This window comes from Xiphophorus maculatus, chromosome 5 (genome assembly GCF_002775205.1).
Source record: "Xiphophorus maculatus strain JP 163 A chromosome 5, X_maculatus-5.0-male, whole genome shotgun sequence".
Lineage (NCBI taxonomy): Eukaryota > Metazoa > Chordata > Actinopteri > Cyprinodontiformes > Poeciliidae > Xiphophorus > Xiphophorus maculatus.
Window position 1 is genome coordinate 15,093,530 of NC_036447.1, and position 17,393 is coordinate 15,110,922.

General features: G+C 37.1%; 1 protein-coding gene and 1 pseudogene across 2 annotated transcripts; both read right to left on the minus strand.

Annotated features, from left to right (window-relative positions):
- Nucleotides 1–1,455: 1,455 nt before the first annotated feature.
- Nucleotides 1,456–6,767, minus strand: LOC102235064 (annotated as a pseudogene).
- Nucleotides 6,768–8,484: 1,717 nt separating this feature from the next.
- On the minus strand, nt 8,485–11,003 carry LOC111608560 (induced stolen tip protein TUB8-like). Of its 2 annotated transcripts, none has more exons than XM_023333430.1 (8): nt 10,919–11,003; nt 10,679–10,740; nt 10,558–10,581; nt 10,335–10,397; nt 10,169–10,207; nt 10,051–10,074; nt 9,908–9,973; nt 8,485–9,422 (listed from the first exon to the last, which is right to left on the minus strand). In XM_023333430.1, the coding sequence occupies exons 2-8, from the start codon at nt 10,730–10,732 to the stop codon at nt 9,051–9,053; spliced, it is 642 nt and encodes a 213-aa protein (XP_023189198.1). In that variant the 5' UTR covers nt 10,733–10,740; nt 10,919–11,003; the 3' UTR covers nt 8,485–9,050. The 2 variants fall into 2 exon arrangements, with proteins under 2 accessions (XP_023189198.1, XP_023189197.1); XM_023333429.1 differs by having other exon boundaries at nt 10,335–10,400; nt 10,679–10,742; nt 10,920–10,989.
- Nucleotides 11,004–17,393: the final 6,390 nt, after the last annotated feature.

Genomic DNA, 17,393 nt, shown 5'->3' on the forward strand with positions numbered 1-17,393 from the left:
TTAATTTGTTAGGGAAATTAATCGTTAATCATTCTTGGATTCGGTTTTAATTATGTATTCATGCTCTTGCCATATTCAATTAATTCTCTGTTATTCATTACAGTCTGTCCATATTAGTTAATTCCTCTGTGAAACCATTTAAGTTATTTCTTGTAGTCTCTTCTTTGTGCATTGTGGTTCATTCTACTAGATAGCAGATAATAGTATCTGTTCTTATTTTTCACCTTCTGTCTTAATTCCTGTTTTGCCTTTCTCCACAGAGAAATCTCTCATCTAAGCTCATCTAAATCCTACACCATTATATCTTTGCTATTTAATTAAGAAGACTGCTTATCTCCTGTAAGCCTTTGTATTTGGGCCCTTTAAGAACATCAGTATGACATTTTGGGCTTTAGTTCACTTAAATTTAAGGCATCTGCTAAATTATGTAATTTCTTTGAATTATTCTGTGTTGATTTCTTAAACTTCTTTTTTCCCCAGCTGGTCTGAGTGGTAGTAGTTGCTTCTGGTTTTCTCAAGGTGCTCTGTGTGCACCCATGTGTCACATACATGAGCAGAGTCTCAGCTGACAAATGTCATGCTGGAATATGCAGCTATATGCAAATATTGTTTGAAACATATTTCAAACGATAAATGACTGATAAATTAGACAAAAAGTCTAATTTAAGGTGGAGAAATTAAAAATCTTCACTCCCGAAAGAAAGCTCTTATGCTAGAGGTGGTGCAGAATTAAACCAGCACATGTGGTTTTCATTTAGTCATAAAAACAAGAAGACACATCCTATTGCATCACTTGTAGCCGTCAACTGGGAACCAGTGGCTGCCAAACTGGAAGTAGTCATGGACGTTTGTGTCCACTTTAGCTGCCATCATTTTCTACAGCTACCATAAAGCAGTCTCATGTTGTGTTTCTCTTAACACTGTCAACTACTACTGCCGTGCTGTATGTCCCCATCCAACACATTTAGCACAGATTTTTGTAGTTTGTGGTTTTGTTTAGGTGAGAAAAGCTACCAGTTGCCATCAGAGCAGAAATATGTTGAAGGAACATTTAAACATACCTAAACTTCAGTTCACTAGTATTTCTATGCGGGTACTGACTTTGACTTTTATCTTTCAACACATTTTTGTGATATAAAAATGTCGGCTCTGAACTTAAGTGGTTTTTCCTAAGCAGTAAAGTGCTTTTGATAAAATGATCTGTCAAATAATTTAATGCAAATGCAGCCTTTTTATCTCATTAAAATACAGTTCCACTCCCATCAAACACAGGTGGGTGTTTCTTACCTGCAACATTTGATGCATGATTCATATTCTTCTGGTCCAACTGCACTTATACTCACAGCACTTATAAGGACGCCAGCTAATGCTGCTGTGCTGCAAATACCAGAAGGTCTTTCCAGACTCAGTGTACATGAAGTCTTTAGAAAATGACAAACAAATGACAACAAACGGAATAGTTGGACAAAATATAATATTGCACAATAACAAGTTTTATGGACATATCTGAGTTGATAATTTAGCAATTGTCTTTCCTTCATCCCTTCTGAGTTGGCCAGAAAGCCTGACAGGATGAATGACAGCGATCCTTTCAAAAATAGTCTTTCAGACACCAAATGTTTGTTTTGTCTTTTACTCTTCTGTCTTGTCCTCTTTTGCTTCGCCATCTTTTACTTCATCAGCTTTTGCTTCTCCATCTTTTACTTCATCAGCTTTTGCTTCTCCTTCTCCACCGTTATCCTATTCTGTTTTTGTCACCTCACTTTTGTCTTCGTCTGTTATTTCTTCTGCTTCTTCCATAACCTTTTCACCAGCTTCTTTCCCTTCTGTTTTTTCTTCTGTTTCCACCACGTCTTTTTCATCAACTCCTTTCTCCTCTTCTGCTTTTTCTTCTTTTTCCTCCACAACCTTTTCATCAGGTTCTTTTTCTGCTTCTTTCTCTTCAGCCTCTTTTTTCCCTTCATCTTCCTCCTCCTCTTCTTCTTCCACCTCCTCTCCACTCAGGCGCTCCAGGTCTGTAATCCGCTGTCTCAGGGCTTTGCCAGTATTTTTGTAATTTCCCAAAATCTTCTTAAGCTTCACCTGCATCAGCTCCATTGTGCTGTACAGTTTGGTGACTTTCTCCTCCAGCTCCTTAACTTCAGGCTTAATGTTGGCGGGGTCCAAGTCTATGAGACCATCTTTCATCAGGATCTGCCGGCCTTTCTCCTCTAGCATGGCTTTGGCATCTGGATATTCGATCAGTGACTCCATCAGATCATCTTTGGAAAGACAAAAGAGGTCAGAGTAGCCAATGCTTCTAATGTTAGCAGTCCGCCTGTTGCCTGCTTTACTGCCTTTAATATTAAGGATACTAATTTCACCAAAATAGCTACCACTTCCCAGCACTACAAATTGTGTAACTCCATCATCGGCAACAACTGCTAGTTTTCCATCTTTTATGATATACATCTCACGACCAATGTCACCCTTTTTGCAAATGTAGTCTCCTGGACTAAAGACCTGCGGACAAAGTTTGAGCACGAGTTGGATCAGGAGGCCGGCCTCACAGTCCGCAAAAATCCGAACTTTCTTCAAGGTGTCCATGTGAACTTGGATGGCTATTTCCGCTCGTAGCTTGTCAGGAAGATATCTCAGCACCTCCCTCTCATCCTGTGCCTTGCCGTTATTCCACAGGTAGTCAAACCACTTAATAACTCTAAGCTCAAGTTCTTTGCTGACTTTTCGAACCTATGAATAGAAAAAACAGTATATTGTTAATATCCCTTCAGGTAATTCTATAATTGAAGCTTCTCATTCAGACTTCAGTATGATATTCTCAGACTTCAGTATGATATTCACCTGCATGTATTGTTTGATGTTGTCGATACGGGCCTGGAACTGGGCCTGTGCAGCATTCATATTGGAAATCATGGTGGCAATGTTTCCCACAATGGTAGCAAAGATCAAGACTCCAACTAAGAAGTCGACCACATGAAAGAGAAACTCTGAATCAAGAGCAGGTGGTGGAGTTTCACCAATAGTGGTCAGAGTCAGTGTGGACCAATAAAGGCTGAATGCATATTTTCTCATAGGCTGCCCAAACTCAGGCTCCTCTGGATCATCGAGAGCTGGGTAGACCCAGTCATCAGCACCAAAACCAATCGACTTGGAGAATGAAAAGTAGAAGCATGCATTCCAGTGGATGATAATGAGAATGTACATGATTAGGTTTGCAATGCGGAAGATGTTTGGATAATTGGTTTTAGTCTCCGTCCTTGTGAAGAACTCCATCATTCGGCCAATTCTCAGCAGCTTGTTGATACGGATCTCGGGGTAGTGAAGGCCAAAGACAAAATAAAGTAAGTCTGTTGGCAGCATGGAGAGAACATCGAGACGAAACTGGAAGCTCTTAACGTAGTTATCTCGAAGCAACTTCTTATCTTTCACCATCAGGCCTTGCTCAAGATACCCTGCAAAGAAGGAGATGCAATACAGAAGCAGGGTCAGTTTTAATTGTAAAGTTTATGTATACCAAATATATATTTTGATTACAAATAGTGCAAATGCGCTTCTCTTGTTTTACAGCACATTAGTTGAGTTTGCAACTAGCACTGCGTAGTGCCGACCTCAAGTATAAGCAGTTTGTGTCCAGGATACATGAAGACAGTACTGTATTCCCTTCTTTATCCATCTGCCGCCTGTACCAGATTAATTGTGTTCATCTTCACCCGGGGCATAAGCCTATTCTAATAGTCAACGGGTGAGACTCGGGATAAACTCTGGACAGCTAGACAGTTCAGGACAATACCAAGACAGGAGCTTCTTTTATAGAAGACTCCAAATCGGGACTTGGGTGGCTTCTCCCTGTGTGTGTTTTCTAAATAGAACAAGGCAACAAGGAGTTGAAGTTAACCTGCAGCCACCAAGCAATGTGCCCCACCTCCCATCCATTGACTACTGGAGAAAGGCATCAGCCCCACAGCCACCGTAGAAAGCAAAGCAAGTATAGACAGTGGATGGGTGAACAATGAAGAAAGAGGATGCCTTTATACTCAACATAGAACACATTAACTTTATTATTTTAAATGTGACATTTAAACATTTTTTGACAAATTCTTTTTTTCTAATTTGGGGATTTTTTTTGGTAGATGAAAAAACTCAAGTTTGTTTTCACCTGTTCTGGTTCTGACGAACATATCCGCCAGGTAAATTAGATCAGAGCTGCAGTCCAACAAAACCCAGTAGAGAATGTAGTCCTGTTGCAGCTCCTCAAAGCATGCCCTGTTGGAAAATAGTAATAAACTGTTTATCTCCTTAACATCTAACAGAATAGAAATTGTGACATTCTTGACTGCTCTAAATTGGAGCTAAGTCTAGAATTTGAGAAAGAACCTTGAAATGACTTGGCCTCATTTCATGCAAAAGTTAGATAGTGCCATTGAATAAACACTTGACAAGAAAGGACAATGAAGCAATGAATTAGCTAATTAGCTAATTTACCTGGCTATAATCACCGTCCAATTATACATGACTGGCATTGCAATGATGAAAAGCCAGTTGTAATACAAATTCCCTGCAGGATTAATGACGAATATTTCCTTGGGTCTGTGAACAAGCAGAAGAAATCATCCACCTGAACGAGCATAGCAATTATTTCCAGATATTCTTCCAAATTATGAACCTACTTGTCTTTGTCCTTTTCCTTTGCTTTTTCCTTTTCTTTCTCCTTTTCTCTCTCTTTCTCCTTTTCTTTCTCTTTCTCCTTTTCTTTCTCTTTTTCTCTTTCTTGTTCCTTTTCTTTTGCTTCTTTTTCTTCCTTCTCCTTTTTCTTTTTTCTGCAAGATTCAGTGAAATGGACAAAGACCATAAGATTTCCTCAAAGGCTTGTGACATTTCTCAAGACTTTCTAATGTAAAATAATTACTCTTTCTTCTCCTTCTTGTCTTTCTTCTCTCCCTTCTCTTTCTTGTCTTTCTTCTCCTTTTTCTTTTTCTTTTTTTCCCTGGTGAAAAAAAAAAGTCATTTAACAACTGAGTCCACATGGCTAATCAAAGAAAAGTGAAGAGCTCAGACATATTTTCAGAACTTCAAACTGTACCTACTCTTCATTGTTGTTGTTGTTATTCATGTTGGCCAGACGATTTGATTGAGGTGCACTTCTGAAAGAAACACAGCATGTTACACATAAAGTTAATTGATGGGAAAATCTGTTGTCTTGTTTCATTCTTATGATTTGTGCATTTGACTCAACAAAGGTCTGCCTTTGAATGGTAAAGTATTTGAAGTATGACTTACAGGTCATCCTCACTTTGCTCTTCACTGTCTGTGGTAAGTTTGCAAGCTGTGTGACCTGACATTGCATTGGTGGACATGGTTATTACAGCAAATGTTTGATCTGTCCTGCAAAGATCAAACAAAAGACAGACATTGATTAATGATGACTTAATTCAAACTTATCATGTTAATACTGGCTAATGGACATTTGAATGTTAAAGCATGAAAAGCCTCACAGTTGTTCTACATGCCTTGAAACCGAAGCAGGGTGAAAATGTAACACTACCCAAAAAGTGTTGGATTTGAGATTACGTACTCAAGATGAAGGGATCCAAAATGGTATGTCTTACATTTATGCCAGTGGCGGAGAAAAGAACAAATTAAACAGCTGCAAGTTCTTAAAGGAAAACTAAGGGAGATCTGGAGCTTTTTCAAGAGGAAGATGAGAGACAACACCTGACCAAACAACTATCAAAGCAACCTGGTTCTCCATTACATCTCAGCAGGACCACAGTTAGATCACCTCCATGCCACGCTGCTCATTCATAAAATTCATGAAAGGAGTCTCAACCTAGTTTTGAGTGCATAGAAGAAAATATGCTTTTTAGAAACCCGATGTACATTAAGATTTGCAGTTGTAACATAACAAAATGTGAAAATCCTCCAAAGCCTTTAATTTAATTCCCTTTTAAAACGTTGCACTTCAAAGGAGCCTATGTGAAATACAGTCAAACAATGGGAATACCAAGCAGGAGTTTGAAGAAAAATGATATAATCACACCACATTGATAATTTTTTACATAACCCTGTAATTATGAATTCATGTGTTTGGAAATCAGGTTACCAAAATAAAGCATTCTTCTTTCCTGGAAGCATTGACTGACAGGTTTTCAGATTTCTCTAAAAGTAATTTAAATCACAGAGACTTATCAGTCAAAAGTTTCTCTGTATCTTGTTTTGCTGTTGGATTTTTAATAACACATTTATTAAGCAGCACAAAACAGCAGGATGGGTTTCCTTCACGAACTTATGCAGCAGAGAACTTTAAATTACAAGATTACATCTATACTCATAAATAACACCCAAAACAAAACAGAGAATTTGCATGTTTATTGTTTTGCCTGTATCATTTTACTCTTTTTCCAAAGTTTGTGATGATAAATTGGTCGTGATTCTGACCATGCATGACTATCTTCAATATTTCAGTAAAATCTTGTCTGACTCAATTTTGTGTTTGGCCACAAAAAATAACGTTAAACAAAACAGAAAAGACAAATCATTAATATTGTGCCAGTGCAGTGTAGATTCATAGTACTAAAATGTTTCATTTAGTGTAGTCCATAATAATTTAGCATGTAGTCAAATATAGCTGATCTTACCTTTTCCAGTCCTTAATTTATTAAGTCCATTTCCTTTAATCCTTTTGTAACTTCCTTTCAACTCTAAATCAAAAAGATACGTCATGTAATAATACTATTATTAGTGTCAAGACATAGATAAAAACTGATACCTCTGAGTTTGAAAGTCTGAATGAGTGTCAATGAGTCTGAGTGACCCTCACAAGGATTTGGGGATTAGAGTTAGCTGAGAAAAGGAAAGACACCATCTTAGTTTGTTCACTTGTCAGTCAAGCTTTGAGAAAATGAAGTTAGATGATTGGATGATTCCTAAGCCGTTTCTGTGTCAGTCAAGTTCTCATTTTTTTAATTTGCAAATATCAGTAATGTTCCTGCCATTTGTGAAATAGCAAAGGATTTAGTCTTGCAGTGAGCTCATACACAGACACACACACACACACACACACACACACCCCTGCTGCTTCATCAGCATTCTCAGACATATCCTGTCCTGATCCTATTAGACCTGCACCAGCAGAACAGATTTCAGATCAGATAGATCTGCCCCCTTTAAATGCATAAGAAAGGTGGAGTAACGTTGAAGCTGACCTCTGGCAGCACAGAAAGCTGGGCGTACATGGTGGCCTTCCTGTGGTAGAGTGGCTCACCCTGTTGGCAGGTCTGATTCTTGCAGCTTATTCCCAGTAAATATTGTATTTAAATCAGAAAACTGAAGTGCTTATTTGAACTTTATTTCTCTTCCAGTTTAACACAGAAAGAGATTTTAGGTTTGCAAATTATCATAGACAAAGGAGGTCAAATTTATTTCCATTTTACTTTCACACAGAGTAATTTCAAAATGTTTCCTTTTTGTTTGTTTTGTTGAGTTTTTTTTATTTTATTGTGTGGCTCTCATGGCCTTCTCTTTGACAGTTGTCAGAAAGGAAAGTGGGTCGTGAGAGAAGGAAAAAAAAACATGTGACAAAGGTTGACAGGCCGGGACTGGATCCTGTGATGGCTTCCTTGTTAGTGGAGATCAAACTAATTTAAATTTCCTCTGCTGTTTTTCCTAAAATCAGACATTCTCTCCATAGCGACAACATCTGACAAAAGGTTTTTAAAAAAAAAAATAAAATTCATTTTTAATTTTTTTTCCATTTCTTCAGCATTTTTTTATGCAACGCAAGAAGGGTGTGACTATTTATTCCCAAATCTACTTTTGTGATGTCCCCAAGAAGGAAAAGTACGGAACACCCTTGACAGTGTACTTTGGGCATTTTGACAAGTCTTTACATACTTTTGACCAAAAACCATAAATGGAAAGACAGTGCCAGACAGCCTGTCTCTCCAAACTGCATCTCCCATGTAGTTTGTGGATGTGTTGGTAAGTGGGAATCTCATTGGGAACATCTTTTATCCCGTGTAAAGCATGTAATGAAGGGTTATGTACTGTATCAGCTGAGGCTCGGCATTTCTAGTCACTGAAGTGCATTGAAGCACAGAGTCTAACTGCTTTTCATGCCTTGTAAATTTCACAGTCTTGTGCTTCCAATCCTCTCCAGACGGTGGTCATGTTTGCTGCTTGTGTAACTTTTTATGCCGCACGTTTTCTCCTCATGGAACTTACAATAATGTGCCTTATGACGGCACTTCATGACTAGCCAGCTGATCTATTTGATCTTCTACAGAAATGGCGTCAGTATCAGTTTCACAGTTGCCAAGTTAGCAGTCTCTGCCATCATTATTTAGCCTAAAATGTCAGTATTTAAAATCCTTTTTATTGCCTTCACCATCAAAATAACAAAAAAATGCTTGAAAGATATTGTGCTGTGTAATAAATTTATATAAAAGCTTTTGCAATAGAAATAATGATATCAATTAACCATAGTCATGTGGTGACACAGAAATATTAAGTTTTATTAGGATTTGTCTTGTAAGAGATGGAGGAGTGTACAGATTTTGCCTCATATGAATAAAAATCACCCAAAATAAAACGTTGAGGAGCCCCACCTGGGATTTTATTTTTATTCCAAATCAAAATGGCCAGACACAATTGTAGTCAGTCTGAAAATATAGCATTATGACACAGATAAAAAGTTTACATGGCAACATGTGTTCAGCAAGAATATTTGTTTTAATTTGTAACAATAAAATGTGGATACAAAAAAAAAAACATTTTCTGACATTTTGTCACTCACTCAGTGGACACAACTGAAAAATTGCAAATCAATTAAAATATTTTTGAGGAAATAAATGTAAAAAGGGGATAAAAGAAAAATAATCCACATCAAGATTTTGGCTTAGATGTGGACAAGCAACATCTTTACTTATTCTTTTGTCATGGCTTCTTCCAATGTTCATCCAAGAAACCTACAACTAAGTAAGCTAAGGGTGTTTCAAGCTCCAATTTTCTGTAAACACACAATACACCTTCGCAGACAAGGGAGAGGTGGATAATTACAGTGTTGCAAGGACCTCAGCAGCTGCTGTGGCTGCAGGAACATCAACAACATCAACGTCAGTAGCGACAGGGCCGGCCACATCGACAGGCACCTCAGCAGCTGTGTCCACAGGAACAATGTCAACAGGGGGCACGGCAACAACAACACCATCAACTGGTGCAACATCTGGAGGGATGTCAACCACTTCAGGTTCAGCAGCTGCTGCGGGGTCTGCTGCCGGGGCTGCTGTGGGGTCAGCAGGTGCGGTGTCCACCACAGTCGGCTCAACCTCAGCTACCTCCGTCTCTTCAGCTTCCTCCTCTTCGTCAGAGTTCAGAGGAGCACCAGGAGCACCGGGCACTGCAATTCTAGGAGCGGAGTTCCCATCCTAACAGAAAAAACAAACAAACAAAAAAAAAAAACTGTGTGAAGGCCACACCATATTTCGGAAATATGGTGTGGAATACTTAATGAGCAAAGGAAAATGAATGCAAAAGGTAATGTTCAAAAATGTTGGGATGTGCATGAGAAGTTTAAATTATTCTAAATGAAGTTGGCACACATTAAGTCAGGTAAAGTGCACACAAAAATGCATTTACTCCTAGAAGTTTTTAAACTTGGTTATATATGAACATACTGAATTGTTTAGCTATTTAAGTTTGAGGATGTTTATATTGACTCACTGTCCCACTTTGTGGCTAAGTGGAGAAAAACACATTATAAGCTACACCTATGATTTGTCTCCATTGAAAGTACAAACTGTCAACTGACAAACACATGAAAGTAAAGTGAGCAAAATGTTGAACACAGTCACTGTTGAAACTCGCTTAAAAACACAAAATATTTGGCTTAAAGTTTAGTCTAGAACCGCACCTCGGTTTCCTCGTCTGAGACGTCCTCTGCAGGGGCGGGAGCCAGCTGGGCTTGAAAAGCAACCACCTGAAATAGATGTTGTTTTCTCTCTTCAAATGGAAAGTCTCGGCATATAAATGGGCTAATGCTGTCGTCATACTTACCGCAGGCGCAACAGCTGAATTAGCCTTTCCAAAAAAAAAAATCAAAAACCTTTTTGTTTATTAATCATTAGCTTATTATCTGTTAGTTTATGCAAAGTTTTCATATGATTTAACTTACAGGAGTATCAGCAGCTCGAAGGAAGGGATTTGCAAGCCCCTGAAAAAAACAAAAAAAGCAGATTCGCACTTGAAGTTGATGCTTAATGCCACATTATCTAAATAAATTAACAAACCACTGATATTTATTTGTATAGGATGTCAAAAGGTCACCCTTCTTCCCCCACCTGCTGCTGGTATAGCCTGTACATCTCCATCAACCTCAGGGCCTCATTAGCGTGTGCTGCAGCCTGCTGGAAATTTAGAAAAATACCAGACATCTCCAGACATGAGCTACAACAAAGCCAATTATTCCTCCCTCTCAGACACCCGTCATGCTGTTTAGCTGATGACAAACCAAAGCAATCAGATCCAAATCGGAACTGAAAAGGAGGAGAGGAATCCTCTTACCTCACTACTCTCACTGCCTGGTGCCTGCAGGGAAGTGAACAAACATTAATTAGTCTGGAAGAACAACAGTTTTTAAGCGTTAAATAAGTATATATCAAACAGTGAGACTGGCGAGACTTACAGGGGCAGCAAAGGTGGAGACCAGAAGGCACAGCAAGATTAAAACCTGCTTCATTGTGATGGCTGGTAAAGAAAAATGTAGAAAAGAACATAGAACATTTCCTGTTTCATTTACTTTAAATGAAAACAATGGAATCATTGCATATGTTTAAGAAATAGCTTGATAGAAGATCATTTGCACTATAATTCAGAACTGCAAAAGTATGTCAACAGTGAGCTCTGTGATAAAAATTCAACTCACCTTTTTTTTCCTTGGAACTGCAAAAACGTTAACACGTGCCTCCTCAGAGAGGGAATGAAGTCTACTTTATGCCTCCCATGGATGCCCTTTATATCCTCTAATAGCCAATCACATCCACTAAAACATGCATAGCTATGTGTTTGAAGATTCTTACATGTCAAAACTTAAAAAAAATGGTATGTGGGGCTGAGGCCCTTGTTATTGTTAATTACATGCTGTGCAGGCTTGCTTAGCAAACATACTCTTCTTTATTGCCCTAAGACCATATATGGAGAAAGTAGAAAGAGGGGGATGCCATATAGAAAACAGGGGCATTACAGACTGACTGAGAAATACAAACTGAAGTCAACTTTCTTTATAATGTTCATCTAAAGCACTGAGATAACATAATGTTCTTTACAAGACAGAGAACAGAACTCAAAATGTGAAAGTAAACAAAACCAGGTGAATGACATGAAATGAATAAGATGTTTAAAATCGGTTTTAAACTTGCAATGAGCCATTCATAAAATAAACTACAACAGAGGAAATAATTAAAGGTAAAAAAAAAATTCAAAAGATAAATAAAAGCATGTAAAATTAGAATATATAAACAAAAAACTTGTAGTACTAAAGAGAAATACAAAACTTGCGCTTCTAACCTAACAGTAAACTAAACAAAAGTTTCTTGTAGTTTCATAAATATCAAAATGATATATGTCAACATCTACTAGAAGGATGTTTCAGAGTAAGATCTAAAAGATAAGTTTTAGTCAAATAGAATGTAGTTCTGACATTTTTAATTGTAGAACTGGAATGCATAGTAATTCTACACAGTCTAAGAATAAAATCAAAAAGCCAATGTGAAGCTATTTGAGTGGACTGTAATTAACTCGGGTTAGGCTGAATTCAGATGTCTAATAGACAACTGGGGACTTTCTGTCTTCAAGACAGCCTTACAAGCTTAAGTCCTTTTATGCTTTCACAAGCTATCTATGGAAAAGGAACGTCCTCATCATAACAATTTATGGATTTGATGAGAGAGTTTCCTTTAATTGCTGCGCAGACGTCTCCCATCCACCTTGATGGAGCTTGAGAAGAACTGCAAAGAAGAATGGCTGAAACTCCCTAAAGAGAGGTGAGATAAGCTTGTGGCATCATATTCAAAAAGACAAGATTGAAATTGCTGCCAAAGGTTTAAAAAGTTTTAAGGAAAGGCTGTGAAAATCTCGGTTTTCTAATGTCTTTTATTTCTATTATCATTCTTGTAAAGAAAGAGATTAATTCGATGCAATTTGGAATAACAAAATGTTGTGAAAAACGTAGCATTATGAATACTTTCTGGATGCACTGTGACTATTTAATACAGAAACTAAATAGTTCTTCATCCAGATGGCTATGCAATAGAGTACAACTTTATGAATAGATCATTGCCTCAGTACAAACACATCTAGAGCCGTCTTTGATGTACTCAAGATTTATTTTTTCGTTAGGATGTTCTAGTCAATGTTATCAAACGTATCCATAAGACAGAATCAGAACAATTACCACATTTTCACAGGCAGTAGGGCTATAATTAAATGTTGCTAACTTTATGTCACACAAATTGCTGCACATGAACAATATTTTAAAAGAAATCTGACTGGACTGTGGAAACTGGTGTGTCATCAGGTTAACTGTTTACAAGCCCTTAAAAATCATGAGACATGGCTGGTTATGCCCAAACCTTAATTAAAACCAGTGCCAGCCTTTGTAGTGAAATGAATAAAATACTCTTAGAAACAAATCCCAAAATAGTAAGCCAAGCATAAAATCCAAAACTATTGGTTCTTGTATTTAGTGGAAGTTAAAGTATTTATAATCCACTGGTCAAAGGGCTGGTCTCTTGAAGTGACATTCAATGATAATCCATGTGTATTTCCGGGTTTTTAAATGAAAACACTTATTTAGCAGAAATAATCAACATCTGAGGAGTTTGTTTTTCCCTGTAGTTAAAGAAACCTTTGTGGTTTAGAAAAAAAAAAAAAAGCTTTGGAGGTCTTCATATTTATTTTTCTTTTCTTTTTTGTTTCAGATCAGATACTCTAAGATTTACTGTGTAATCTGTCAAACTTCATTCCAGACAGTCATGACTGAAATCTGCTGAGATAATGAGTTCCTCTGATAGATAACAATCACTTCATTAGTTCTTCAAAGCCCTTCTGTTCCTGTGACGCCACACTGAGATTATTTTGTGAGTTTAATGAGGTGAAGAAGACATTGTTGTCTGTTCAAACAGGAATACTTGTAATTCACCATCCTAATTAAACTCTGCTTTGCGCCACAGAGGGGCAATAGCATGCAATTCTCATTATTAGCATGCAATTCTCATTATTTGTCTTTTTTGATGCATGTTTTCAGAAAGAGATTTGTCGTTTAGGATGGTAAGTGAAGTGGGACATCAAATTATCATAATAAAATTACATCTTATATCCTTATGTGTAAAACGGCTCTCAAGCTAATATTTTTTTTAATTTTTTGTTCATTGTTTCTATAATTTTGAACAATATTTCTCAGTGTCACAGTTGAAATAATGTAAATATATACATTATATTTACATTATTTATGTTATGTATGTTAAACATACATTCCTGTATGTTTAACAGGAATATGCTACCTGTTTGATTGCTGGGGGTGTGTAAGGGAGAGATCTGGGGTTGGGGGCTGGATTAGTCATTTTTCCACTCTGCTTTTATTTTTTTATTGTTTAATTCAATAACGTTACTTAATGTTTCAACAACATTCCCTAAAAAGAAGAGGAACCACTTTGGGTAAGTGTTTCAAATGAGCTTTTAACACTTCCGCTCTCCCTGCTGACAGATGTTTATGATGTTCCAGGAAAGAAAACATGTAAAGAAGAGACTGAGTAGCTTGAGTGGATGGCGCCTGTCTCTTTTGTTGGTGCGTTTTAAGAGGAAAGCTTTAAAGCCATGTTGCAACAGGCTTTCGTCCCCAGGGGAGCAGTTATTTGATGGATTTTTCCCTCGGTGGTGTTACATTTTTATAACAGTAAAATTTCACTGTGGGGAAATCTGATAAAACCACTGAAACTGTTTATATTAAGTGTGATATCCTGCAGCACACAAGATGTCAGATATGCTTTTTCTGTGTTGCGTACACCATGTTTAGAATAGTTTTAGTCTTTCAAAAGCATGTTGATATTTTGACTTGATAAATTTCCTTTGTTTCCCCATCATAAATTTGACTTGTTTTCTGTTTATTCAATAAATTCCAATAAACATTTTTGGTGAGAATCATTTTTGGCAACAGATTTTTTTGTTTTCAAACCTCTAAATAGAAAAAAGTGAATAAGAATGACACTTTTTTAAGTAAGTATTATATGTTAACCTAATCCATCCTACAGAAGTATTCACACCAGTTGAATTTTCAACATTTTGACATGTCACAGCCAAAAGCTTCAATTAGACTAGCACAGTATCAGACAAATATAAGGACAGTGAAGTGATGATTTTAAATATTTATTTATAAATGCAAATCTGTCAAGTGTGGCCTGTATTTGTATTCAGCCCCTTTTATTCTAGTAGCTTCCCCCAAAATAATTCCAGTTGACTTCAGAAAACACCAAATCAGTAAATTCACCTCTGTGTAATTTGATCTCAGTGTAAACACAGATGTTCTAAAATGGCCTCAGAGGTTTGTTAGAGAACAGCTGGACAGTGATCACCCCAGGTAGTTAATGGGTAGCAGTAGAGTATTTTTAAGTACTTTAAAAGTGGAGTAATATAGAGTACTCTACTATTAATTGTGTTATATCCTATAAAGTTAGGGTATTAAGCAAAATCCCAAGCTTTGAACAAATCAAGCATTTAAAAACAATTCTGGTTATCACCCCTGAGGGAATGTTTTTCTAAAGTAGGGGCAGGGAGTTTGTCACAGTTGATGGTAAGGGGCATAATAAAGGGCAAGGCATGAAAAAAAACACAGAAAGATGCTGAAAAACTTGCTTGCTGAAAAACTTCAGAAAGGGGTGGAGGTTTATTTTCCTGGAGGACAACATTTTCATATTTCAAAATATAACTATATAGAAATATTTTAGATCAATTATGTGTTATAATGTCTGTTCAGTGATTTAAGATTTTATTCGTTAGAAATGTAAACCTGGTAGACAGATACCCCCAAAGAACTACAGCTCTAATTGCCTTATGGTGATCTCATAAAGATGCATGCCACACGTTTAGGTTCTGACTTCTTTATAAATATCAACAAAATACATAAAATGATGTACCCTTAATGCGTAAAACATGTGGATAAAAAACTCAACGTGTGTTAAAGCCAAAACACAGATGCAAATAAAGACGCCTTTAGATTAACTCTCCAAATAAAGAGTAGTATTCGCAGAAATTTGCTTAAAACTTTTTATTTTTAAAAAGAAAACAACAGTGAGAAAAGAAAAGGAAAGAACATAGACACTGTGAAAATGCAGCATGCTGGGTGTAACATTGTATCACAGTCAATAATTCTAAAACAGCTATTGTTATTAAAAAATTAATTTAAAGTCTTCTCAGGTATCTAGAGAGGTTATCAACATAGTTTGCTAATGTTCTAAAATGTTACTTCAAGCTGATTCTTCAATTTTACGTGTTTGACGTCGTTCACTCATTCACATTTTATCAGGTGCCTGAAAACACAGAAAAATAGCATCCAATTATTTTTGTTTTGCATATTTGTGACATTTTTTGTGAACATTTACTAACTGTGCAAAGTTAATTAGTGAAGTGATTTATAGTTTGGTCACCTGGCTTGTTTGGACAGGTTTGTGCTGCAATGGATCCTGCGATGGTTGTGCATTCACATCAAAAGCTGGCATCTAAGGAAAAAAAACACATACATGTGAAGCAAAAATGTGGAGACATTGTAGAAAGCATATTACTAATACTCTGCTCTCTCACTTGTTGCTGGGGAAGTCCTTGAGGAGGAAATCTAAATGGGGGTACCTGAAAAAAAGCACATGAAATTTATGTTTATGATGTATTTTGAGAGTAATAGGAAAAATCTAATAATACAAAACTCTATTACATTTCCCAGACTGGGCCCATTTGGCACAGGAGCAGTGTTCTGAATTATCTGAAACAAAAATAAACCTGCTATTAGAATCATGCACTATAGATATTATTAGGTTTGTAAGGATTCATTAAGTTACCCAAAATATTTACCTGGTTCTTAGCGAAGTCATAAGGGTAGAACTGCAAACATAAAACCACAAAACCACAAAAATGTTAATAGTCGCACTGTATGCCACACATAATATAAAAAGTAACAGATCAGCACATACAACTTCAACACTCTGTCTGCCAGGAGGCTGTGGGATGGAGTACTTGATGAAACCGTACTGAGGGAAGGTCTGTTGAAACAAAATTAGTAAAAAGTAAAAGCAGTTGTTGTCATAGTTTAGCACATATACATGCATGTGAGAAAACGCTTACTTGTCCTTGATTTGTTCCAGCTGCACCAGCACCAAACATGTATGGAAGCTTGGTAAAACATACAAAATACACATAAATGATGTAAGTAAAAATGTAACAATTTGATTTTTACAGTTAAATGGAAACATAACATTAAAGAATTGGGACCTACAAATTCCACACTATAAACTCCTGGGCCTCCAGGTTGTGGGAAACCACCGGCGAAAGGTGAGTTAATCTGCATGAAAATTGGGGGAAAAAAACTTTTATTGGTAAAAATTAAACTTTGATATTTATTTTCTTAAAGTTCCATCAAGCATGTAAGATAAAACTAAGGAGGAAGAGATTAACAAACTCAGTATGCATGTTTACCTGTGTCGCTGGAGCCCGGGGTCTAGATCCTGTGTAATGCGGCAAGTATTGGAACTAAATGCAGAAGGAGAAACATTTAGAGGAGTGACAGCAGGACACTTTGTGTGATAGTTTTAAAGTTTTTGCTGTTTAAAATAAAATCTAAGACTTACGGGCACAGCACAGGCAGTGCCAGCCAAACATAGGCACAGGAAGACTGCTTTCATTTTCGCCCTGAAAACACAACATTCACCGTTGTAAAATCTATGAAAGTCACACAGGATGGTTGGTTTCTGTTAGCCAGGTATACATGTACTCACCCACTGCAATAAAAACAAACCAGAGAGAGAAGATGAAATGTTGAACTCAGAGGATGAGGTGATGCTAAATGATTGTGTTGTAGCTCAGAAAGGGCAGGTTTGACTTTTATAGGGTGTCCCTTCACCAAACAGTTAATTACAGTCGAAGGGAGTGAAGTCACCCAATGAGGGAGTACAGATCAGGTGTCTGGCCCACAGCTTAACTAAATGACCAGTGGCCCAATCCACTATCTGAGTAATAGTAGAGTCAGTTTGATTACACAGTCGGTGGCTTAGCACCTTCACTCACCTCAACCTGCATTCAGCCACAGTGAGTGTTGGATTTCATCGTTTTATAGAAATCAGTGTATTTTCAAGTGATTT

Coding starts and splice junctions, on each gene's coding strand:
- LOC111608560 (XM_023333429.1), bottom strand. CDS start 10,732: ATGAAGCAGGTTTTAATCTTGCTGTGCCTTCTGGTCTCCACCTTTGCT. Junction 10,582..10,678: donor TCTCCACCTTTGCTGCCCCT/GTAAGTCTCGCC, acceptor ACTTCCCTGCAG/GCACCAGGCAGTGAGAGTAG. Junction 9,423..9,907: donor TCTCAGACGAGGAAACCGAG/GTGCGGTTCTAG, acceptor TTTTTCTGTTAG/GATGGGAACTCCGCTCCTAG.